Source organism: Rhinatrema bivittatum, chromosome 4 (genome assembly GCF_901001135.1).
Source record: "Rhinatrema bivittatum chromosome 4, aRhiBiv1.1, whole genome shotgun sequence".
In the NCBI taxonomy this organism is placed as follows: domain Eukaryota; kingdom Metazoa; phylum Chordata; class Amphibia; order Gymnophiona; family Rhinatrematidae; genus Rhinatrema; species Rhinatrema bivittatum.
The window spans coordinates 210,514,805-210,542,084 of record NC_042618.1 but is presented as its reverse complement, the minus strand read 5'-3'; the positions used below and the strand labels follow the sequence as shown (position 1 = coordinate 210,542,084).

The window sequence follows — 27,280 nt, the reverse complement described above, 5'->3', positions numbered from 1 at the left end:
GTTACTTCGACCTGTTTTCGTCTGTGGTAGTCACTTTGCACATTTCTTGTTTGAAATGCCTGTATTCTTTGTTTTTCACGGACATGAATGCGCGTGTTCTCTTCCACTGCAGTGGGATGCATGTGAAGCAACTGTGGCGACTTTAGAGAAATATCTAATTTGCACATGAGGCAGAAAGTACAAAATATGCCAGGAAAAGAAAAGTGGAAGTAGTGCTCTCATATTTCCTACTTTAAATAAGAGGGGTTCAGAGAGGAATGCTGGATATATATGACCATTTTAAATCAATTCAATTGACTTTTTTTTTTTTTTACAGCAGATGTCTGGATAGCTGAAAAAAAATTATAAAAGGATAACTGTGCAGGCAGCCATATTGAAATCAGCAGGCCTTTTCGGAAGCGTTTACATATCTAAGAACATAAGATTTGCCGTACTGGATCCAACCAAGGATCCATCAGTCCTTAATCCTGTTTCCAGCAGTGGCCAAGCCAGGTCACAAGTGCCTGGCAGGATCCCAAAAGGTAAATAGATTCCATGCTTCTTACGCCATGGGATAAGCGGTGGCTTTCCTCAAAGTCTACCAGGTTAATAACGGTTTACGGACTTTTCCTCCAGGAACTTGCTCAAACCTTTTCTAAGCCCAGCTACACTAACTGCCTTTACCACATCCTCCAACAATGAATTCCAGAGCTTAATTTCTCCAATTTGTTTTAAATGTGCTACTTAGTAACATTTCTTCAGTAGCACATTACCTATGTGTAAGCAAAAGCACAAGCTTATTTCTAAAAGTGCAGTTTCCTACTTTATTTTATAGGAGTTGCCACCCAGTGTCGTTTCCCCCCCCCCCCTCCCCCATCATCTCTCAGACACAGCCACTTCTGGTCTTCATGCCAATGGTTCTACCAAGGTCAGTGCAGAGGTGAGAGGGAAAGGCAGGATGAACAGGACTGGGACAGAGGTAACCTGCAGCAACAGGATTACTGTTACAATAAATGACATCTGGAACCCTGAGCACAAAAACAGAGGGCTCACGTGTTTCATACCAGACAGACAGGCAGGCTGACTCCGGATTAGTATCTCAGTCAGCCCCCTAAAACAAAGTGTTTGGCTGGTAGCAGTGGTTTAACTGGAGATGGGGAAGGTTTCAATGGAAGATTCATAGCACTGCTATTGGCACAAGATGCCGGCTGTTCTTCCAGACTGGAGTGAGCCGTAAGTCTCCAGTGATTAACCCTTTACTTCCAGAGATGTCAGTGCTATACATACAGCTCACTCTCCATAGACTTTAAGAGAAGACAGAAATGTCTTAATATAAAGCACATTATCACACAAAGATAAAAAAAGAAAACAAATATATCTACATAAAAGGAGGGAAATGAAAATGGTACACAAAGAGTCAAGTCCTACTTTTCAAACATAGAACCAGCTCACCATTTCTCTTCATTCAAGGACAATACAAAGCCTCTATTTCAGGTCTGAATCACTTCCATACCCCCAGGAGCAAAAAGATACAATAAATAGTTGTTTTCTTGTTTCTAAATAATACAACTTGGTCTTATGTCTTTAAGGCAGAATGTGCCAATGACGCAACTCCAGTAGGACACATTCTCGGTCCTTAGCATCCCCACTAACAACCTATATTAACCTGTTCTGCACTGGAGAATACGATTCCATGGGGGCCAGGTTCCAATGAAAGAGCTTGAGATATTCTAGAAAGGGAGAAAATCATATTAGATAAGGTCTGCAAGGCCCATCCAGTCTACCCATTCCCAAAGCAATACCACAGAACCTAACATATCTCAGGCTTTCCCCTCACATCTTCATGTGCTTATCCCAGGCTTTACTCCTCACTCCCATAGCTAGGATCCTCTGTGCTTATCCCAGGATTTACTTCCCATAGCTAAAAATCATCTGCATTTACCCAAGGCTTTATCCCTCACACCTCCCCAGCTAAGGATCCTCCGAGCTTATCCCAGGCTTTACCCCTCACTCCTCCATGGCTGAGGATCCTCTGAGCTAATCCAAGGCTTTGCCCCTCACTCCTCCATGGCTGAGGATCCTCTGAGCTTATCCCAGGCTTTATCCCTCTCTCCTCCCCAGATAAGGATCCTCCGAGCTTATCCCAGGCTTTATCCCTCACTCCTCCACAGCTGAGGATCCTCTGAGCTAATCCAAGGCTTTGCCCCTCACTCCTCCATGGCTGAGGATCCTCTGAGCTTATCCCAGGCTTTACCCCTCACTGCTCCATGGCTGAGGATCCTCTATGCTTATCTCAGGCTTTCTTGAATTCTGTTATTGAGTTGGTCTCCATCACCTCCATGCATATAGTCCTCTTTCTGTAAGGAAATATTTCCATATGCTCCTCCTGAGTCTATACCCTTTGAATTGCATATAACTATCCTTTGTTCTAAAATGTATTTATTTTAAAAAAAATGTTGTATTCCACCTATAGCAGACCAGCTTACCGCGTATGCATTTTTAATTCATGTGAGGTATTTGAATGTCTCTTCTAATATACCCCTTCTAGGACACACATCTTTAGCACCTTGCATCTCATTTCATCAGGTTCATGATGCAGACTCTGCACACTTAGGAGTGAATTTTCAAATGAGTTACACATGTAAAAGTAACATATATCATAGCAATTTTCAAAAGCCCATTTATGGGCATAAAACCCATCTGTGCACATTTAATCCTTTTGAAAATTACCTCCTTTGGATAGTCCTTCTTTGGTCTGCTGATACTGTCTCCAGAACTGGACATAATGCTCCATACAAGGTCTCATCAATGACATGTACGGTGGCATTATTATCTCTTTTTTCTATCGGTTACACCCCTCCCTTTCAGTCACTAATTTCATCCAGCTGTTTCCTTAAACAGGCATCACAGATTTTCATTTCTGCTTGTTTTGATAAGCTGATACTTTTGAACTGGATCTATTAGGATTCTGGCAACTGCTCCCCAAAGCACCCACAGCAAGAGGCTTTGTGAAGCTTAGCCCAGATAGTTGCTAATTTGCCTGATTTCCAGGACCCTGTTTGACTTGGGTCGGAGTGAGTGCTGTATGTTTTATTCTAGGATTTGACTACTTTGCTGCCTCTTAATTTAGCTGGGTGGGTCACACAACCTTTGGGCTCTTTATGTAGGGGGGGACAGAACTGCTGGTTGGGCAGCTGTAACTTCTCCCATTGCCACAGTCTAAGTGAAATCATTGCTTCATTAGCCAGATCAGATACATACTGCTACTTATTTCTAAAGCACTATTAGAAATGTGCAGTGCAGCTGCCCATTAGCCAGGTCTGTAATTGTGCTGATGGGATGAAGAAAATATATATTATAAGCCATGGCCTTCTAAAACCTGTTCTAATCCCTCAAGCCAGTTGGGTTTGTAGGATATCCAAAAGTATATGCAAAAGAAAAATGTATATACTCTGGATTTCTGATATATATATATATATAAATTTATCTTATGGATATTAATTGTGGACATCCTGAACACCTGACCGGCTGTGGGGCTGTCAGGACAAGTTGGGAAGCCCTGCCCTATGTAATGCCGGTGTCGAATCTTCCACCAATCAGGTGGGTCCTTTTTCTAGGCTGGCCGATAAACTGCTGTACAGACTGATTCATTTACCTGCTCCCACGCACCATAGCAAATACACCTCCTACAGAAATGTAAGGCTTTTTTTTTTTTTTTCAAGGAGTACTTGACGATACTGAGTATTGGCACGTTTTTCTTCCACCTGCTTGATTTGCCCTGTTGTCCCTCAAAACAAACAAACAAACAAACAAACAAACAAACCATGCATCTTGCATATGAGTATGGCACCTTTTTTGCCCAGAAAGAAAGCATTGCAAAGATGTACTTTTCTGCGTGGCCAGTTAACATGCCAAGGAGCTCTTAAATACCTTCCGAAAGCTTATAAAAGAAGAAACAAGACGTGTGCATTTCTTATTGACTAATTCTGCCTTTCTGACCTGTAAAAAAAATCTGTCATTTATCCTATTGGCAAGGCCTGAAAAGGTAAGTAGACACCGCATCATTCTATAAACAGCACAGTTAAACAACAGATTCCAAGAAACAAAGACCAATTGGCCCATCCTGTCTGCTCAGTTCTAAAAGTCCGTATTGGGAAGGACCATAGCCCCGCAGCCAGTCTGCCAACTGAAAATGGATGGTTAGCTTTTTTTTTTTTCTTTTATGAACACTCCCATCTGTACATTTCTGCATCAAGGACTCGCACGTGACACAGAAGACGCCAGTGCAAGCAGAAGAACTAGAGGCAGAACTATCTTCAGCCTCCTGCAAATGCAAAGGGAAACTTCTCATGGCATTTATCTCTGGAAGTGCCACTGCAGAGATTTCTTTACCCCGCACATTTTGCAAGTGCGGGCGCAAGGTATGCAAGATAAAGAATGGACCAGGATTTCAAAAGGAAATCCCCAAGGGTACTTCAACTGGCCGCCCTAACCCTGATCTTGCCCCTTTTCCTTGTGGGGATCAAATTTCAAAGAAGCATTTTGTATGCGTAAACACCGGTTGACCCCTGGAAATCCCTTGAAACCGCTCCCTTTCTGGTGGCCAACTCCAGCCCTGAAGAGCCAAAAACCAGGTCTGGTTTTCAGGATATTCCCACTGAATACGCATGGGATATATTTGCGTACAGTGGAGGCAGTATATGCAGATCTCACATGAATGTTCAGTTTGGATATCCTTATAACCAGACCTGTTTGTGGCTCTTGAGGACTGGGGTTGGCCATCCCTGCTTACATCGTTCAGTTCTTCAATAAGTAGAGCTGCGCTACTGGCTAACTTTCATTAATGGGATCTGAGAGACTAGCAGCCCTGTAGGCTACTGTCTTCATAATTCAACTCTCCTTTCTGGTTCTCACACTGCCAACAACTATAATTGGTTCAGTCACTCACAGGTTATATGAAATCAGCAATCCCACTGGCACCTTAGGTCTTCCATTCAGAGATACAGAATGGAATTTTTTTGTTCTCACTAGATGTCATCCAGCCATCTCTGCCTCAGGATTTAATCTGTTCACCTTTTATTTTCATTTATAAAAGCAATAAGGCTCAGTACTGCAGTGCTATATTAGTGCAGTAGGCTTTACCTTGGGCACCTAACTGTCTTATTAGTCATTATTGGTATGATAAATTACTGCAGAATTGAATCTGGTTGCTTAAATACAGGTCTTCAGTGTGCATCATCTAGGTTAGGGGTAGGCAACTCCAGTTCCTTGAGTGCCACAAGTCAGTCAGGTTTTCAGGATATTCATCTCATGCATATTCAGTGTGGATATCCTGAAAACCTGACTGGCTTATGGCATTTGAGGACCGAATTTACTTACCTCAATCTAGGTACCACGCTGACCTGGCAAAAATTGGCAGTGGTCAGTATGCCCCATGCTGTCTGCCCTATCCCACACATACTTTTAATATTGGGTGCACTGGCTTGAGGGGAGTCACTTTCTGACCTAAAGATATTTCTTTATGTGAATAACCTTTCAGACTCAAGCAAATGTGCAAAGATGCCTGCCAGTGCAGTCTAGCAGGCATTTCTTGCTCAGCAAGGCTTTGTCTGCAGGATAGCTTTACTTCTCGGAGGCGCTGTTGAGCTACAGACCCTGTACAAGAACTGTTCACTGGGACCCATTACAGGAGAGATTAAACAAGACATTGTTCAGGAGTGGAATTCACAGGAAGGATCCACTGGGCCTAGTGTAGGAGTTCAAAAGGCCCAATATAGGTGAGGTTTACCGGAACTTAGTACAGGAAGGGATCACCCGACTCTTGTGTGGGAAGGATTCTTTGATGCCCCACGCAAGAGGGATACACAGGGTGTTTCAAGTTAGGTAAAGCATGAGCATTTGTCAGCCTGGTGCTAAAGTGGCCAATGTTGGCATTGCTCAGCTTCAGTTGTGCCAGGATCAATAGATGCCCAGATTTGATTACTGTTCCTATGAACGGCCGAGTTCAACAGAACATCTGATTGGTTAACCGGCCCAACCCGAGTCACAATAATTAGAAAAAAAAAACCATTTACATTTCTGGAAGGGCTGAATGCACTGAGAGGATGAGAGGAGTCTAAAGACCTTTCACTGCAGAGGATCTTAAGGATGCACGGTCAGTCACAGGTCTGATCACAGAACATACCCTGGATGAGTGCTCTGATGAGCGGATGTTATGGGAACAAGTTAAGGTTTCCATGAATAGGGAGTTACAGTGTAGTAGACTTTTAACAGAGAGTTATACAACAGTAAAGAGTCTTACAAATCTCACCGAATCCCCTGCCTCCTCCACTAGTGCTGATACATTTGTGTGCCCACGCTGCCTGTCTGCTGGGTTTTCAAAGTAACCCTCCCATATAAACCAACAGGTCCCAGGTCCCCAGGTGGCATTGTCTTGCAAATGGGCTGGACCAGGGGCTTGTGCTGGGGCTAGACATGGAGGCAGTTTTATTGTGCAGCTGAACTAACTTTACAAACTACACAGCGCCAGGAAAGCCTCGGATTTCTATGAGTAGTGTTATGGACAGTACCAGAGTTTCCTGTTTGGGTGGCTGGAGTTTGCTGGAGGAATTGTTAGCTTTATAATGGTCTGTGCAGTACCTTTTTTTTGTTTTTTTTTTCACTTTCCCCTGGATTATCACATAATTATACAGTGATCAGAAAGAGGTTAGACTTGATGGATCTCTGGTCTTCGTTCTGTATAACCAACAATATGGTATTTTCAGAAAACATTAAACAAGGGTTCAGGCTATAACGCCTGTCGATGCTCTGTAAGGATACACTGGCTCATCAATGCACAGCCTTCAACACTGATCAGTAGTGTAGGAGTAGATGAGAATGACTTTTATCTACCACTTGGTTCCCATGTGGGAAGCTCTTGGTAGTCAGTGCCATAAAATGACTCCTATTGTCCCCACCTGCCACGTCTCTCCTAACATTGCAGCGTATTTGTTCTTGTACCTCAGAATTCTGAGCAGGAAGATGCTGACGGACGAGAGTACAGTACCTTCAGAAACATGCCAGTTAATGGGAAGCCTTAGTTGGTTCCCTCCAGTTCACGGGGGACAAGACGAGCTGCAGTCGGGGCCCCTCCACCTTACAAGGGATAAACAGAATTACAGAATGAGCCATGGCTGGCCCCCTCTAGATGGTCTGTGCAGTCAGATTATGTACAACCTACAAATAAATACTGTCCAAAAAATGAAATGGTATATATATATATATATTTATATATATACACATATATATTTATATATTTTTTTAATATTAAAAAGGAAAAAAATAGAAGTTCTAAAAGAGTTCCATGCTGGCGAATTCATGTCTGCTGCTCACTATCTGCGGGATGATTTCGGCGGTTCCGCGGTTTCTTCTGGTCCTGGAGTTCTTTGACCTTGAGACCTGCCAGCACTTCCTTGTGGCTAGAGCCTGAGTGCCGCCAGTAGCCCTGGCAGTATTGGTTGATGAGTCCCATCTCAGGCTGGGTTAGAAGCTGAATGAGGTCCTGGTAGGGGGTGCTTGGTGCCCCTGGTTCTCCCAGGCTGCCAGCAGGCTGAGCACCCAATGAGGTGCCGGCACCATTGGCAAGCAGAGCAGGTGGCTCAGCCTGGAAGAGCACTGCACTGACAGTCTCGCCACTCAGCACATGCAGCTGCAGCCGGGCCACGGTGTGCTTGAAGTTGTTCTCAGTAGCAGTGCAATGATAGATGCCACTGTCAAAAAGCTGGAGGGAGCGCAGAAGCAGGCCCTGCTCCGTCTTCAGGAAGCGCCCCTCTGATTTCATCTGTTAAGAGAATCAGAGTGTTACCCACGGAACAGAAATATGCAGGGCAAAGCCTTGAAGCTATCTGCAAAGGGAAAGGCAAGGTGACTGACTTGTCTAACCAGTAACATGAGTGCATGTTGGGCGAGGAAGGGGGTCACTGACTTATCTAATCATTCACAATCCCAAGAGGGTGGTGGATTGTTGGCTTATTAAACCATTAACATGAAGGCATGGTCACAGATGTACCTAATCCATTAGAAAGGGGTGGGGGGGGGGGGGGGGTCACAGAGCTTTCTAACCATTTACGAGAGGGAAGGGAGGAAGTACTGTATCTAACCATTCACAAGAGAGCGGACATTGAAAAGTACAACTTAAGGGAGAATATGTCATGGCACAGGGTCTGTAACCTGTGGCTCCCGAGTCACATGCAGCTCTTGGTATGACCAAACAGGAAAGTGATGTGCACATACACAGAGGAAAGAAGCACCAATGCTAAAGAGAGACAAATAATTTAAAATATTAATTATTGAATAAATATAAATAGGTAATCATCATAAAACCGAATACATATGTCAAAATGTACATACAAATGTAAATATCTTTATACATAAACAATCATGACAGGCACAAAACTGATTTTTTAAAATTTAAATGCAATATCATACATAAAAATGATAACATAAAAAGGGCAGACAAAACAACTTATAAATCCATTCTTGAACCTAACATGGCCTTGTTTAGGCTTATTGAGTCCTTTCGATGGTACCTACAAGAAAAAAATCATAAAATCTAGTAACCACTGTAACAAAATGAATAACATAAAACCATACAATCAAACACTGAACCAATATAAAATAGAATAGAAAAAAACTCAGAAAAACGATAAACAGAAATATACCTCAAGAGTATGGAAGAAGAGGAGCATGTATGAAAAGTTACTTCCATTGATGGAAAGTCTTTCAGTCCCTATAAGGAACATATCTTACAAAAAATAATATGTATATACATTCTTTTAAAGAATATATAATAAGAATTAATAGATAAGAACTTCTATCCAACAAAAAGGAGAACCATATCCAGTTACAAGTGTTTCATCATTCAAAAGCTATTTCTGCTGTAGAGGAGGCAAAAGTCCCTGTGTGACCAACACTTATGGATGCAAAATCCTGCAGAGTTATAAAAAAGTTAAACCATGTATGAAAACATAAATCGTGGGAACCATGCATACAAATAAAAATTAATTACAGAAAAAAGAATATTAACATTGAAGCTTATTGATTTCTATTTTATGCCTGGTTCCCATGATTTATCATGTTTTCATACATGGTTGTATTGTTATATGTACATATTTTTTGTAATGTATGTTACTCATAGGGACTGAAAAACTCCATCAGTGGGACTGACCATAAATGCTTCTCTTCTGTTCTCTTGAGGTATATTTCTGTTTATTGTTGTTCTGGTTTTTAATCAATTATTATTAGGGATGTGCAGAGGGACGCCATACGTTGCATTCGGGATTCGGATTCGTCGGGGAGCAGATACGTTGCATTCGGCCGTATGGTGCCCCGATGCGTTAATAAGGTGATTTCTATTCATGTCCCAGCTAAAATTAAAATTAACTACAACCCCCCACCCTCCTGACCCCCTCAAGACTTACCAAAACTCCCTGATGGTCCAGCGGGGGGTCCGGGAGCCATCCCCTGCACTCTCACACCCTTGGTGCCGGTTTCATCATGGCGCCCATAGCCTTTGACCTACTATGTCACAGGGGCTACCAGTGCCATTGGTCAACCCCTGTCACATGTCCATCGGCGCCATCTTGTGCTCCTACCATATGACAGGGGCTGACCAATGGCACCGGTAGCCCCTGTGACATAGTAGGTCAAAGGCTATCGGCGCCATGATGAAACCGGCACAGAGGGTGTGAGAGTGCAGGGGATGGTTCCCGGACCCCCTGCTGGACCACTAGGGAGTTTTGGTAAGTCTTGGGGGGGAGGGGTTTAAATTGATTTATTTAGGCGGCCGAATAATTCGGCGAAGATTTGTGTATTCGTGGGGAATTGCAATAAGTTTCGCTTTCCCCACTAATACAACGAATATGGCAACATCCGTTGTGGATTGCCAATATGTAGGGAACGAATGCACACTCCTAATTATTATATATATATATATATATTGCTCTATTCTATAAGAATTCAATGTTAGATTATATGGTCTTATGCTATTTATTTAGGTACAGTGGTTACTAAGATTTTATGGTTTTTTTCATTGTAGGCACCATTGAAAGGACTCTTGTTTATATACCACAAAGTCTCTGTATCCCTGAAAAAGGCAATAGGCCAAAACATGGCCATGTTGGGTCCATGAATGGATTTATAAATTGCTTTGCCAGTCTTTTTTAATTCTCATTATTATGCATTATATGAAATCTAGTTTTTTAAAGATTAATTTGCACGCCTATTGTCATGGTTGTTTATATGTAAAGATTTTTACAATTTAATGTATGTTTTAACATATGCATTCAATTCTGTAATGATTACCTATTTAAATGTATATTTATTATTCAATAATTAATATTTTTAATTGTTATAGTCTCTTATGAGCATTGGTGCGTGTTTCTTCTGGGTATGTGCACACCACCTTCCCTTTTGGTCTTTACTGTTGTGCTGGTTGGCAAATTTTATTTCGTGGCACAATGGCATGAGCCAAAGAGAGAAAAAGCTGAGGATAAGACTGAATGAGAGGAAGCGAGAGAGTGATTGCTGGGAATGAGGGCAGATTGAGAGAGAGGGTGACTGCTGAGGGAGAAAGAGAAAGAGAGAATGACTGCTTGTGATGGGGAGGATAGAGATGGAGAGAGAGGGAGGGGATGTGTATCACTGCTGAGGATGGGGAGCATCAAAAGAGAAAGCATGACTGATGAGGATAGGGGAAGAGAGAGAATGACTGCTGAGGATGAGGGTGAATTGAAAAAGCGAGGGAGTGTGAATGCTGGGTTAGAGAGGACTGAGATAGATTGCTGGGCATGAGGGGATTGAGAGATAGGATGTTGAGAATGGGGGATTGAGAGAGTGGGAAAATGAGAGGGACTTCTAGATATTTGGGAGATGAGCGAGGGAATGGCTGCTGTATAATTGAGAGTGTGTGCCAAGGATGAGAGAGGATTTAGAGAGAGATCGTTAAGAACATAAGAACATAAGAAAATGCCATACTGGGTCAGACCAAGGGTCCATCAAGCCCAGCATCCTGTTTCCAACAGTGGCCAATCCAGGCCATAAGAACCTGGCAAGTACCCAAAAACTAAGTCTATTCCATGTAACCATTGCTAATGGCAGTGGCTATTCTCTAAGTGAACTTAATAGCAGGTAATGGACTTCTCCTCCAAGAACTTATCCAATCCTTTTTTAAACACAGCTATACTAACTGCACGAACCACATTCTCTGGCAACAAATTCCAGAGTTTAATTGTGCGTTGAGTAAAAAAGAACTTTCTCCGATTAGTTTTAAATGTGCCCCATGCTAACTTCATGGAGTGTCCCCTAGTCCTTCTACTATCCGAAAGAGTAAATAACCGATTCACATCTACCCGTTCTAGACATCTCATGATTTTAAACACCTCTATCATATCCCCCCTCAGTCGTCTCTTCTCCAAGCTGAAAAGTCCTAACCTCTTTAGTCTTTCCTCATAGGGGAGTTGTTCCATTCCCCTTATCATTTTGGTAGCCCTTCTCTGTACCTTCTCCATCGCAATTATATCTTTTTTGAGATGCGGCGACCAGAATTGTACACAGTATTCAAGGTGCGGTCTCACCATGGAGTGATACAGAGGCATTATGACATTTTCCGTTTTATTCATCATTCCTTTTCTAATAATTCCCAACATTCTGTTTGCTTTTTTGACTGCCGCAGCACACTGAACCGACGATTTCAATGTGTTATCCACTATGACACCTAGATCTCTTTCTTGGGTTGTAGCACCTAATATGGAACCCAACATCGTGTAATTATAGCATGGGTTATTTTTCCCTATATGCATCACCTTGCACTTATCCACATTAAATTTCATCTGCCATTTGGATGCCCAATTTTCCAGTCTCACAAGGTCTTCCTGCAATTTATCACAATCTGCTTGTGATTTAACTACTCTGCACAATTTTGTGTCATCTGCAAATTTGATTATCTCACTCGTCGTATTTCTTTCCAGATCATTTATAAATATATTGAACAGTAAGGGTCCCAACACAGAACCCTGAGGTACTCCACTGTCCACTCCCTTCCACTGAGAAAATTGCCCATTTAATCCTACTCTCTGTTTCCTGTCTTTTAGCCAGTTTGCAATCCACGAAAGGACATCGCCACCTATCCCATGACTTTTTACTTTTCCTAGAAGCCTCTCATGAGGAACTTTGTCAAACGCCTTCTGAAAATCCAAGTATACTATATCTACCGGTTCACCTTTATCCACATGTTTATTAACTCCTTCAAAAAAGTGAAGCAGATTTGTGAGGCAAGACTTGCCCTGGGTAAAGCCATGCTGACTTTGTTCCATTAAACCATGTCTTTCTATATGTTCTGTGATTTTGATGTTTATAACACTTTCCACTATTTTTCCTGGCACTGAAGTCAGGCTAACCGGTCTGTAGTTTCCCGGATCGCCCCTGGAGCCCTTTTTAAATATTGGGGTTACATTTGCTATCCTCCAGTCTTCAGGTACAATGGATGATTTTAATGATAAGTTACAAATTTTTACTAATAGGTCTGAAATTTCATTTTTTAGTTCCTTCAGAACTCTGGGGTGTATACCATCCGGTCCAGGTGATTTACTACTCTTCAGTTTGTCAATCAGGCCTACCACATCTTCTAGGTTCACCGTGATTTGATTCAGTCCATCTGAATCATTACCCATGAAAACCTTCTCCATTACGGGTACCTCCCCAACATCCTCTTCAGTAAACACCGAAGCAAAGAAATCATTTAATCTTTCCGCGATGGCCTTATCTTCTCTAAGTGCCCCTTTAACCCCTCGATCATCTAACGGTCCAACTGACTCCCTCACAGGCTTTCTGCTTCGGATATATTTAAAAAAGTTTTTACTGTGAGTTTTTGCCTCTACAGCCAACTTCTTTTCAAATTCTCTCTTAGCCTGTCTTATCAATGTCTTACATTTAACTTGCCAATGTTTATGCTTTATCCTATTTTCTTCTGTTGGATCCTTCTTCCAATTTTTGAATGAAGATCTTTTGGCTAAAATAGCTTCTTTCACCTCCCCTTTTAACCATGCCGGTAATCGTTTTGCCTTCTTTCCACCTTCCTTAATGTGTGGAATACATCTGGACTGTGCTTCTAGAATGGTATTTTTTAACAATGACCACGCCTCTTGGACATTTTTTACTTTTGTAGCTGCTCCTTTCAGTTTTTTTCTAACAATTTTTCTCATTTTATCAAAGTTTCCCTTTTGAAAGTTTAGCACGAGAGCCTTGGATTTGCACACTGTTCCTTTTCCAGTCATTAAATCAAATTTGATCATATTATGATCACTATTGCCAAGTGGCCCCACCACCGTTACCTCTCTCACCAAGTTAAGGAGGAGGAGACATTTTACATGAGTATCCTGATTTACGATAGGGATGTGGATCTCAAAATATTTTGGAGAAAGATAAAAAATATTTTGGAGGAAAATATTTCTACTAATATTTATCATTTTTACAGTGCCACTAGACATATAATAGCTCGTCTGTTCTGAAAGGTTGCAGATCCCTGTCATGGCATGACAGAGCTTTTCAAAGGTTAATCCAGAAATACAGAGTCCTTTACAGAGGCAGCAGAAACAAAACCCTGCAGTTTGCGATATGGGGGAACTTAAAAAAAAATCTCAGCAAAACCTGAGAGCAGCAAAATCACAACCAGCAGAAATGGAACACAAATCTGGGGAAAAAAGTTCTATTTTTCTCTTAAGTAAAGGATTTTCCCAAAATTTCAGGAAAAAATATATTCTAGTACTAAGAATGAATCTTTATGCATTCATTTACTGACACTTTAAATGAAAATACAAAGAAAAAATTAAATCCATAGGAAACACAAAACTGTGGTAGACATCAAGACCACAAGATGGAGCCATTTCTCCACTACAGACAAAGGGACCTATGTACTATCAGGCCAATATTCAGCCAGGCAGACAGCAGACAAGTAACCTGGACAAACTTATATGACTAATTTATACCAGATATTCAGAGCTGTGGGAGCACCACTAAATAAAGGGGGTCATTTATCAAAGTGCTATATAGCATTTTTGCATGCAAAAACCACCTTTAATGCATGTGCTTTATCATGGTGCCCTCCTGGGGGGAGGGGGGGGGGGGAAGGAGAGCGAGAGAGATTAGCCATAATGCCCTCACACTAGATAGGTATTTATATCTCTATGGGAGGCCCACCTAGTCACTCGAGGTGAGGTTTAGGTATTAGTGTTGGGGTTAGGGGCCACTTTGACATTCAAAGTGAGACGTACAAACAGAACAGTGCTCTCTTGTGAAGATTTGATGACCTTCGGAGTGAGGAAACTCACCCAAACATGGCCCCTAACCCCTACACTAATACCTAAACCTCACCTTGAGTGACTAGGTGGGCCTCCCATAGAGATATAAATACCAATCTAGTGTGAGGGCATTATGGTTAGTCTCTCTCTCTCTCTCTCTCTCTCTCTCACACACATTTTTAAATCCAGTTGTTTGTCCAGCTAAGTCACAAACTTAGCTGGACAAACACATTGAATACTGACCTCTGAGTATTCTCATTATTTACATAGGCCTCTTCAATTGTGAGGAAGAGCACCAATAGTCAAGGTTTCAACCCTGGATATTAAGAACATAAGAAATTGCCATGCTGGGTCAGACCAAGGGACCATCAAGCCCAGCATCCTGTTTCCAACAGAGGCCAAACCCGGCCACAAGAACCTGGCAATTACCCAAACACTAAGAAGATCCCATGCCACTAATGCAATTAATAGCAGAGGCTATTCCCTAAGTTAACTTGATTAATAGCTGTTAATGGACTTCTCCTCCAAGAACCTAACCAAACCTTTTTTGAACCCAGCTACACTAACTGCATTAACCACATCCTCTGGCAACAAATTCCAGAGTTTAATTGTGCACTGAGTGAAAAAGAATTTTCTCCGATTAGTCTTAAATGTGCTGCTTGCTAACTTCATGGAATGCCCCCTAATCCTTCTATTATTCAAAAGTGTAAATAACCGAGTCACATCTACTCGTTCAAGACCTCTCATGATCTTAAAGACCTCTATCGTATCCCCCCCCTCAGCAGTCTCTTCTCCAAGCTGATATTGCCTATGTGTGCCATCTTTCATATAAAATCATAACTCAATTTATTAAAAATAATGCAAACAAATCTATCTAAAGTGAATGCACATTTTACATTCCGAATGTAAGATTTACTCTCACTTTAGATAGATTTTTGTATTGTTTTTTTAAATATTTGAATTATGAATGGATATGAAATATGCACAAAAGGATAGTGGCTAGGGTTGATGTCTTGACTGGTACTGCCTGGACCTTCACTGGGCTAAGCAGTGCCCCAGATGACCAGGGAGGAGGGGAGGGGTGAGAGTGTCCCTCTTTGATGACGTGGCATCAGACAGGAGCAGTGGTGCAGGAGCTTCCCACTGCTGCCACGACAACGGTGATGGTAGTGGTGTGGCACCCTGGAAATGTCACCCATCGTTCCTGCCACTAATCACGGCCCTGGGCACTGCTCACAAATTTCACACTTGTGCTAATTAAGCCCCCTTTTTTATGCCAATAAATGCACATGAATTTTGGTGCTTTTCATTCTCATCCAGAGTCATCGTTGCCTAGCCCGGTTCATTACTAAGATACACACCCAGCTCTATCACTATAACTTAATCCTATCCCGCAGCATCCTCTGCTGCTTCAGTGCTGGGACACAGACATAGCTCTGCTGATCCACTATAGTTATTACCTAGAAACAGGTTTCACAACATCAACAAATAAATATAACATTCACATATATACAGTATATATATATATATATATATATATATATATATATATACTATATGCAATTATATGTATATCTCCAAGTTCTACATAAAAAGAGTTGCACATAATCCCTCGCCTCCTTCCCCCTTCCCCTCCCTCCTATTTCCTTCATATCATTGTTTTCTCTCTGTAATCTTTTTCTTTTAACTTGCTGATAACTTAATGTGGTTAGCACTCTCAATGGGACCTTACCGGCAGATCGAATGATCCCCAGGAAGAAATTGACCCCAGTAGCAGTTCTAGAAGTGCAGTTGGGTTCCCCAGGAGGACGTGACCCCAGCACCTTTCCAGGATGTGGAGTCAGGTCCCCCAGGATGGCATGGAGCCCAGTCATAGACCGGTAGGTGGAACCAGGTCACTGAGGAGTTGGCAGCAGTTTAGATACAATTGAACCCCCAGGCAAACACTTCCTACCAGCCCAGTTGCATATTCTCACATGGGTGAGACTCTGGGAAAAAGGGGGAGGATAATAATAACACTTGATTAAGCGGGAACTCAAGAGGTCCTTTCTGTTCTATATGGTGGTAAACTGTGGGGGCCAACAACTCCTAATTGCCAAATATTAAATGTTCTTGCTACCTTGAGGAAATGTATATAGTTGTGTGGCCTGTGACTATTAACCATGAGTAGATAAATGTGCTGTTTTACATCCTATTAGAGATGGACATAGTCATGTAGAAATGTATATACTTATATAGTCTAATAAACCTGTATATATTTGTACATACTGCCAGCCTTGTTCACAGTCCCATTTGATTTCCTGAGATGAGGGGAGGGGAATCCCACCCACAAACACCTTCTTCCCCAGGTGGAGGCACCAGGCGCCAAGAATGTGAGGACCGATGGAGTCTGCCCTAGGTGGGGCTCCGGTCAGGTTGGTCTCGAACCCAGGAATGCCCCTTGAGGTAAGTGGTCAAGGAGGCATTATATAGGGAAGACCTGCCCTTCCATACTCTCATCAATGAAGGAGGAGGTGGTGACCCGACAAAAGGATGTCAAATTCAGTTAAGAGAAAAAGAACTTAAGTTTTGAGATCCAGGAGGAAGGCTTTGGCTGCTCCTTCCTTCCTGTTAGGAGAAGGAAGAGCTGCCTGCTTCCATGGGATTCCCCCCATCAGGTACCTAAACGAGACAGAGAACTTAGAGACTGGAAGAGAGTCAAGAGGTTCAGAAGATCTGCTAACCATGCGTAAAAGAAATCAACAATCCGTGGGGGTACCCATCCAGCATCTTCATCCCTGGGGAGAGAGAGAATTTGCCTCTCTGTGCCAAGAATAGTTTTAACATGTTTTGCCAGTCTGGAGGGGCGTTCCTGCCCACATAAGGATCCCCCTGTCTACCTGGGACCTTCACTTTTCCATGCCTTGGAGGGTGGAGACTTCCTTGCCCTGATACAAGTTACGCTTGCACAGATAGAAGAAAGAGAGACTGCATTGCAAAAGGAATTCTGTGTTGCTGAAGATTAATTTGTTGCGCCATATTTCACCAGATTTTAAACAGTAAAGACTTTATTTTGGGACACTAACCAAGTGACTCCGGAGTAGTTATTTTGGCACCTACAGCACATAGCAAGGATACATAACCCTCTCCCAGGGACAATGGAAAGAAATTCACCCTTAGCACTTGGGGCCCTGAAAGTTAACTCTTTCCCCAGCACCACAAGAATCTACTCCCTAGGGAAAGAGACTGTAGGAACAGCTAGCCAGCCCCAAAGAGACAATAAATAAGCTTCTGGCCCCATCGGAGTTCAGCCTGCCTCCTGGGATGGGGTTACAAATCTTTCCAGATATTTCAAAGGTTATGCAGCAAAAGCGTAAAGATTTAGACACCGTCAGGCAGCCCTGGCCATAGGTGTGCAATTCAATCTTAGACACCCATACAAATACCTTCTTAAGTTTCAAGCTGTAAGAAAAGTGATTTTTGACCCTGATTGTTTATTTTTAGTGATGACTGCTGCTGGTGAAGCTCCTTGACTTTGTTCTGTTTATCTGTGAGTTGATGCATAGCCAGATTGGAAGGTCAACGTAAGGCATTTACCCCAGGTGAATGGTTCCCTACCCATATAAATCAGCAGTCTGAAAACCCCCCACCTGCCCTCCAGGTTCTTGTGCTACGGGTGCACTTTTATCTGCAGTGAGTGGAGGAACTCCTTGGGGGCAGGGCAGGCTACAATGTGTCTTCTTCTGAATGCTGTTTGGGAAGCAGGTGGAAATTGCTGCAGGTATATTTTACCTAGGCAGCTCCCAAAGGTAAAGTACATGCGCACTTTCCCTTTGAGAACTGGTGTGAAGTCCCAAGGTTAAAGTCCCTGTGTTGGTTTGAAAGTTGCCCCCTAGAAGTTGCTTTTAGCATTCTTATTTGTTTTGGAGAATGATAAGGTTGGTTATTTATCCTTTTTCCCCAGGGATTTTCTGAAATTCTGGTCTCCTGTCAAGTCCACTGGAAGCACTAGGTGCACTAGCCAGCCTCCTAGCGCGCCACATGTTTGGGGGTGGACGCCTAGGGCAGCCACCGACCCTGTGGCCCTGGAAGATAGAAGGCCTGAAGGTAAAGCCATTGAGGCTCGACTAACGCAGCCCGAAGGAATATTGGCTGGGGCTGGGGGGCAGGGCATGCCAAGAGAAAGCAAAGGGTAAACTCTCTAGGGAGGGCACCTTCTGCCAGTGCTGTGTATCCCTAGTAGGTATAGTTGACCATTCTAGAGAGCTTGCCCTTTCCTTTCACTTGGCATGCCTTGCCCAAATGACCTTGCATGCGAGACTGTGTCCAAGTTGGGATGCCCAGTGCTAATCTTGCATCAAGTCCATTTTGATCATACTCCTTCCAACTTCAAGTGCTTACCTCTGTATTATGGGCTTAATGCACTTAAGTGGCTTTTCAAGTTAACTCCTTGGTCATGATATTTGATTGCTGTGCTCGTGTGGTAGTGTCTAGCTTTTCTACCACACGGGGCACAGAAACAGAATAACTTTGGCCACCAAAAATGTGAGTTTACTCCACCTCAGACCAAAGAATATGCACCTTCAGCTGAAGAATATGCACTTTGGCACTGTGCATCTAAGTCTGGCATCCTATTCAGCTGTAGGTGCCTCTCCCAGAGAGTTTATGTTTTGTTAAACTAGTTGAAGGTGCCCACCCCAGAGAGCTTATGCTTTGATTTTACTTGCCTTTCATTGCCACAATGGCAATTTGCTCTCTAGAGTGGGCACCTACAACTATCTGAACAAAGTGTGAACTCCTTGAGGTGGGCATCTACAGTTATACAGTATGCCAAAGTCAGGATGCAGTGCCAGTTCAGTTGTAGGTGCCCGCCTTGAGAGCTTACACTGGAAATTAAACTTCTGGGTCCGAGGTGGAGTAAACTCACATTTATGGTGGCCAAAGTTATTCCATTGCTGTGCCCAGTGCGGTAGAAGCAGCTAGACACTACCACACTGGGCACAGCAATAGCCTAACATGACACCAGAAATATGAGCTAAGTTTTATTCCTACTCTGGCCCAGAAGTTAAATTACCAGCATTGAGAAAATGGTCTTTAAGTTGTCTGCCTTTAACACACTTCCTACATTGCTGGAGAATAGCTAATGTCTTCTTTTACATGGGATTTGCATGCACCGATCTTCATCTTAGCACTGGCTTTTCCTCCTGTTTTAGCCTGCATTTTTTAGGAGTTAAAACCCCTATTAAATACCAGCGTTAACTTACGCCAGAAAAATGCACGCTAAAATAGGAGTAAAAAACCTGCGCTAACGTTAGTGCGCCTTATTACATTGGCCCTAGTGTTGTGTTGTAGAAAGGGTAGGGGCTAGCTACACACGTGGCCGCATTTCTTGCTCCTCTGCTGCGTGTCCATTAGGGAGCAGACTGCTGCTGTTGCTGTCTGCACGGGAGGTGCCTGGGAGCCAAAGCAGGGCTCCCTCTCCCCAGGGGAGGTTCAGCTGCCTGTCAGAATTCACCTGCGCTCTGCCTACGCAATCTGGGACCGCCAGAGGCAGGTAGGAAGGATGAGGACCCCTGCTAGGGAAAGAAGGTTACAGATCAACCACCCCTCTTATTACAACACCTTGGAATAATGCTTGCTTGGATCCAGTAAAAGAGTCTGATAGGAGTTTCACATGCACTTGCGGTACCTGAACAGAGCCACAACGTTATCTTTTGCCTCATTTTACCATTTAAAATATATTTGAAGCTCAAATGGAGACAAATTTCAGACTCACTGCAAAACAAGTTAATTTGAGTTTTAAGGCAGTTTTAAACTTGGGGCCAGATGTAGTAAAGGGTTCTCTCTATTCTGAGGGCAAATTTTGATAGGGATCTAGATGCCTAAGCATGGAATTAGGTAGCTAGATCCTCGGTCCCTCTGAAAGCTGCCTGCTTCTGAGCCCCCACCCTGAGTAGTGATGCCTGGTTTTACTAGGCTATATTTAGTCACTGTCAGCGTAGGTTGTACTTGGTTGGGAGAGAAAAGTACATACGCACTTTGAATATTCAAAGAGACACGTAGCTTTCCACATCTAACCCCTATCCTCAGGTATAGCAAGTGGAAAGCATACAGGTACTTTTGTACCTACATGCCTTTATAGTGAATTTTCAAAGGAAAATCAGGCAGGTAGATTTGCTTTAAAAATGTGTCTACGGGAAAAATGCTTAGTACATCTGGTCCTCAATCTCTCTCGGCCCAGTGTCTGACAGTGCATAGAATCTTCTCTGTTACCAGTTGGGATTCTGGGAATGGTGCATGCAATAGGGATGCCCATTGAATACTTTTTCATTTTCTGTTTTTTTTATTTTATTTGTCGTATCATTAAAACGTAACAAATAATTAAAAAAAAACAAACAAATAAAAAAACAAAATAAGACATACAGTCAGGTCCAGGCCTCTCCTTCCTCCCCTGCCCACAGAATAAAAGCCCCCTGGGGCTTAGTGCCAGCTCTCCCTGCATCGCCTCTTATCCCATCCGTGGGCTTAAAAGAGGTACAGGTGATCCCCAGCCGCTCCTGCCCCATTTAAACCCACGGATGGGGTAAGGGATCAGGGAGGGCCTTTTTTTGGGGGGGGGGGGTGGCAGTCGGGTTTTTCTTCGTGGCTATTGGGGAGGCGCCTAAGCTGGCTGTGCCTGCCAATGTTTTTTACATTTTTAAATTAAATGAAGAAATGTAATTCATTTTTGTTGCAATTTATATTTAAAACAAAATGAAACTGGAAGATTTGTTGAAAAATATTGGGGCGGATTTTAAAAGGGTTACGCACGTAATTTACGCACATAACCCTTAAAAAAAAAAACCCTGCGCGCACCGAGATGCGCGTATGTCCCGGGGCTTGCAAAAAGGGGCGGGGAATGGGTGGCTGGGGCAGTCCGGGGGGCGTAGCGTGGCCTGAGCCTCCAGGCACAGCGGCCATTTGCTGTGCCTGAGGCCGCTGTGCCTGGGATCGTGGGCCGGCTGTTGGCCGGCGCGCGTAACTTCTTCAACAAAGGTAAGGGGGGTGTTCTAGGTAGGGCTGGGGGGGGGGGCGGGTTAGGTAGGGGATGGGAGGGGAAGGTGCGGGGGGAGGGCGGAGGGAACGGAGGCAGGCTGCGCGGCTCGGTGCGCGCAAGTTGCACAATTGTGCACCCCCTTGCGCTCGCCGACCCTGGATTTTATAACATGCGTGCGGCTGCGCACGCATGTTATAAAATCGGGCGTAGATTTGTTCGCCCCACTGTGTTTTATTTCCAACGAAAGCACATCCATAGCATGCAATTTAGTGCTCCTAGAAATGCCTGGTGATAGAAAATGTAAATCTTTGTGCTTCTAGATCTGGTTCTGATAACAATGTGTGGTTCTACATATGGATATGGTAATGTTCTTTAGAATCCTCTGTTGTTCTAGATGTGGACCAGGTGATGGTACACACATAATCTCCCGTGATTCTAGATGTGAATCTAGTGATAATAAATCCCTTTGCTTCTACAAGTTGGTCTGGTGATTGTATGTTTAATCCCCTGTTCTCAAGACATGGATGTAGTTCATATAGGTTCTCACCTCTCTCTTCCGATCACTATTATCTCTCTGGAAGATCCATTTGAGCGTGGCCTGTGGAGAGCGTGGTTGGCACTCCAAGAATGCAGTACTGCCCTCCACACCATACTGCACTGTCTCCAAAGTGTTCTTGTTCACTGTGAATGATCAGAGGAGAAAACATTAATTGTTCTGTCAAAGGGAATTATATCACTGACACCATAACCACAGGAAATCCAGAGCCTGTGGTTATGGTATCAGTGGATCAAGAGTTTCTGAAAACAGTCAGGTAACAGGGAATCCAGATTTCCTTAGAGCTCCTGATAGCAGAGGACAAGAACTCATAACAAAGAATCCAGAGCATCTTTTGGCACTGTATAATAATGATTGAGAGCTCCAGATAAGAAACTTTCATAAATTTGAACAACAGGAATCCAGAATCACACAGAACTACCAATGAGAAAATCCTAGAAAGAAGAGATCCAGAACTACTTATAACAAGGGACTGGAGCATCTCAGAGTTTCCAATAAAAAGGATATTTAGAGTTCCTGATAAGCAAACATTCTGAACCATTCAGTGCTCCCAATATAAGGGGTAAAGAACTCATAAAAACAGGGAGTCCAGAGCTTCTAGAGTGTCAAAGAACAAGGGATCTAGAGCTCCCAACATGAGGGAAATCAGAAACTCTTATAACTCCAATTAGTTCCTGAGGGTTCCTGATAACGGGAGATCTAGAGACCCTCAGAACTCCATGCAACTGGATACAGAGATCTCTATATAGTTCCTGATAAGAGGAACCATAATTCCTGAGAACAGGATCCAGACTTCTTCAGAGTCCTAGATAACAAGAGATCTAGAGCTCACCACCCTTCATCTGTTTATGCTGCATTTCTGTTTTGAGTTTTTCATGGTGCTGCTGTCCTCTCTCCTGAAGCTTTTTTGGTGGTACATGTTGTAATCATATTTCTGGTGTATCAGGGTGCTGCTGTTGCCTCTCATGAGATCTCTTTTTTCAGCTGTTCATGCATTCATACTATGGGTGTCTCTGCTCTGGGTGCTGCTGTATCCTCCCCTGAGGTCTCTTTCAGGTAGATTAAGATCATCCTCTGAGGTCAATCTTTATCGCTTCTTGCTACATTAAGTCCTTGGGTGTCATGTAAAAATGACATGAGGGGGGTGGCATCTTATAGACTAACCATTTTATTGAGGCATGAGCTTTCGAGGACAGAGTTCAGATGCATGAAGTGATGTTTAGAGATGGGTTAAATATATGGGGATGGGGTGGGGGAATACAGAACAAAGAGAAGACCTTGAATAAGTTGGCAGGATGTGGAAACAAAGTAATAACAGCATTATAGTCAAGGCTATTGACAACTAAGGTAAGTATGAAAGGACAGAATGATCTGAGAACAGTTAAGTTCATTGATAGTTGTAGTTTGCTGTAAAGCCAGTATCTCTGTTCAGTCTAGGGTGATGCTGTTAAGTTTTTTTTAATGATTTCCAATTCAGCAATTTCACGCTGGAGTGTTCCTTTGAAGTTCCTTGTTAGAAGTATGGCAACCTTAAGGTTAGACAGGGAATGTCCTGGAAGGTTGAAATGTTCTCCTACTGGTTTCTGAATGTTGCCATTTCTAATGTCAAATTTATATCCATATATTCTTTTCCTTAGGGACTGACCTGTTTGTCCTATGTAGACAGCAGAGGGACATTGCTGGCAGGTGATGATAGCTTATATTACATTGGAAGAAGAGCAATGAATGAGCCCTGGATGTTCTAGTTGATGTTGTTGGGTCTTGTGATGGTGTTGCCTGGGTTAATGTGTGGACAGAGTTGGCATCTGGGTTTCTGGCAGGGTCTGGTTCCTGAGTTGGTGTCTTTGTTGTACAATTTTGGGTTGCTGGTGAGTATCCGTTTGAGGTTGGGGGGGTGTCAGTAGGCCAGGACAGGCTTGCCAGCCACGGCCTCTGAGAGGGTGGTATTGTCTAGGCTGATGTAGTTTCCTCCTTGGATGTCACTATTCAGCTGTTCATGCTGTAACTATATGTAACCCTCACTAGGGAGTTTTAGTCCCAAGGGCAGACAAACAAATTTACTTTTCTTTGGGGCTGTTCCGGCTACCAATTTACATCCCTGCTTGACTATCCCACGGGGGATTCTTTTTACAGGGGGAAGCTCTCACTTATGGCCCGGCCCATGGTGTCTTGCTTTCAGTGTGTGTATAATGTAGCTGTACCCCATGGGGTAAGATGCTGGGATAAATCAGACAGGACCAGGCTCGGGGTGTTAAAATAAAGTTTACTAATTGGTAATCATTAAATAAAAGTCCATGTGTCCATAATGTTGAAATTACATCTTACTGCTGGTACAAGCGTATTTCTCTGTAAGTAGGCATCCTTTATTTTGGGAATCTGGGTAGAGCTCCCATGATGATTTTAAGTGCACAAAGCTCACCCAGCAGCTAACTGGGAATCTTATTGGAGGCCCTGGAGGTCCCCACCTTCACAGCAAAAACAGTCTTACCTGACTCCATATACTTCCTGGACACCCAGCACATCCTGGTTCCATGAATGGAGATCCAGTTGGGGTCTCCCGATCTTGCTCTTTCATCCTAAGTTGTTACTGGGGACTTCGCTTGGGGAACAGTCAGAAGGGAATCAGGCCATGCCAGCACTGCATCCGAGTGGGGAGGGGTGGATCAGAAAAAACCTCCCCACACTATTCATGTCCAAAACATACTACCAAATCACTGTCTCTCTCAGCAGGATCTGTCGCTGGTGCTTGCCTCACCTAGAGTTTAAAGTGGGCTCACAGGTCTTCAGTCATCTGGATGAGCGCCCTTTCACCCCAGAAAGGAATCTGGTGAAAAATATCTCTCTCTGTAAATTAGTAAGAGAAGGACCCTCTGGCAGGGCGTGCCTAATGAGGTATCACTTCAAATAGAAGATGCAGGGTGAGACTGGGAGGCCTCACCAGAAAGTAAAACTTAAACATCCTCGTTGTTTGGAGGCTCTTTGAAACTGATCACGTGGAGTTCTAAAATGGCTGGGATACATAGGGTTGAGGCATCCAACCACAGCCCTCCAGGTGGAAGGGGCTGATGGGACATGGGAGGCTCATGATATTAAAGTTCTGTACAGGGACCTAGTGACATCTAGTGGCCAACCTGTAGGGGTGCCACACACATAGGAGGTAATTTTCAAAGGATAATGTACTATAAACGTAAATGTAACATACTATCGTAGCAATTTTCAAAAGCCCATTTACCCATGTTAAGTGCATATTTAAATGCAGGTAAATGGGCTTTTGCAAATTGTTACAATAGTATGTTACATTTATATTTTACTTCAAAAATCATCCTGATGATGTGGGTGTCACAAGCTGCTGCAGTTTCCTTCTTGGAGGTCATTCTTCAGCGGATCATGCTGTAACCACACTTTGCATGTATCTGAATGCTTACTTGCTCTCTCAGATCTCTTTTCAGTTGCTTATCCTATGTTCATTTTGGGTTTATCAGGATGATCATATTAGCTTTGTAAAACAGAAAGAGAAAGGCCTTCGTTGATGGTTATTGTAACAGAAGTTGTATCCTCGAAGCTTTGCCAGGCATAATGAAAGCTCCTTACTTCTGAAAATTGCATGGAATCTTTTGCCACATGGTGCTAGAGAACAGAATGATGGTTTTATTAGGGATGTGAATCGTTTTTTGACAATTTAAAAAATCGTCGGATATTTTTTAAATCGTTAGAGTGCACGATACAATAGAAATTTTCACGATTTATCGTGAAAAATCGTTACTCCCGTTAGTGTCCACTAACGGGAGTTATTTGGGGGGAGGGCGGGAAAACCGGCACACCAAAACAACCCCTAAATTCACCCTGACCCTATAAACCTAATCCCTTACCTTCCCCCCCCCCCCCCAACCCCCCCCCCCAAAACTTTTTACGAGTACCTGGTGGTCCAGTGGGGGCGCGGGGACCTATCTCCCGCTCTCGGGCCATCGGCGCCATTTTGGCTGCCACTCAAAAATGGCGCCGATGGCCTGATAAAAAAAAAAAACCCCACCCGACCCTTTAAAAATGACTCCTTAGCTTCCCCCACCCTCCCGATCCCCCCAAAACATTTTAAAATTACCTGGTGGTCCAGCGGTGGTCCCGGGAGCGATCTCCCGTTCTCGGGCCATTGGCTGCCACTCATAAAGATGGTGCTGATGGCCCTTTGCCCTTACCATGTGACAGGGTATCCGTGCCATTGGCCGGCCCCTGTCACATGGTAGGAGCACTGGCTGGCCGGCGCCATCTTTACGATGGCGGTGGCCATCTTTAAAGATGGCGCTGGCCAGCCAGTGCTCCTACCATGTGACAGGGGCTGGCCAATGGCACGGATACCCTGTCACATGGTAAGGGCAAAAGGCCATCGGCGCCATCTTTATGAGTGGCAGCCGACGGCCCGAGAATGGGAGATCGCTCCCGGGACCACCACTGAACCACCAGGTAATTTTAAAATGTTTTGGGGGGATCGGGAGGGTGGGGGAAGCTAAGGGGTCATTTTTAAAGGGTCAGGTGGGGTTTTTTTTTATCGGGCCATTGGCGCCATTTTTGAGTGGCAGCCAAAATGGCGCCGATGGCCCGAGAGCGGGAGATCGGTCCCCACGCCCCCACTGGACCACCAGGTACTTGTAAAAAGTTTTGGGGGGGTTCGGGAGGGTGGGGAAAGGTAAGGGGTCAATTTTAAAGGGTCGGGCCTCACTAAAAAAAAAATTAACGATGTGAATCGGAACCGATTCCGATTCACATCTCCACCAATCAGATTTTTTTCTCCCTCTAGCCAAACCCGATCGTTAAGACGATCGGGCACACGATTCACATCCCTAGGTTTTATTAGCCACAGTACAGCACAGCTTAGCATCTGAATGTGTCTTGCTTCCTGCTAATTGAATGGAATGAGGGAAGGGACAGACGGTATAGAATAAGAGACTCACCATTAGAATTGTAACCTCTGCACTGCCTTATGGGATTTCCATGTCTGATATCTTGCCTCCTGCTCCGCCTTTCAGAATAAAGATGGGAGAAAGGAACAGGAATAGGGAAACAGTGAGATGCAAGTGAGAACAAGTAACTAAACCAGAGAACCGAATCTCTTCACCAATCCCACTACATTCTGGGGTCTGTATACTAAAATGCATTAAAACCAGTAGGTAACGCATACTACCTGGTGGTTTTATTACACCATTTATGAATATAATTATATGCAGAATGAACACATTAAAATGGTGGCATTAAACTAAATGCAGCCATTTTAGCGAGAATGCCCTCTGAGGGATCTCCAGAAGTCTGTACTAATCAGCCAAGAGAAATGTGACTAGACAGCAAGAACGTCCTGGGATCTGGTGTAAGGAGGAGAGGGAAGACCACAAAAGCAGGGCATCTCTG

At 43.6% G+C, this 27,280-nt stretch overlaps 1 protein-coding gene across 4 annotated transcripts in view; it reads right to left on the bottom strand.

The window, feature by feature from the left end:
* Positions 1–237: 237 nt before the first annotated feature.
* Positions 238–27,280, bottom strand: part of SEMA3F (semaphorin 3F) — a 418,190-nt gene continuing 391,147 nt past the window's right edge. For 3 of the 4 annotated variants that reach the window (XM_029599643.1, XM_029599642.1, XM_029599641.1), the window contains 3 exons: positions 26,830–26,897; positions 21,875–22,008; positions 238–7,798 (listed from right to left, as the gene is read on the bottom strand). In XM_029599643.1, the coding sequence (XP_029455503.1) occupies positions 7,334–7,798; positions 21,875–22,008; positions 26,830–26,897 (667 nt within the window). In that variant the 3' untranslated portion in view covers positions 238–7,333. The other variant, XM_029599645.1, reaches the window with a different exon arrangement.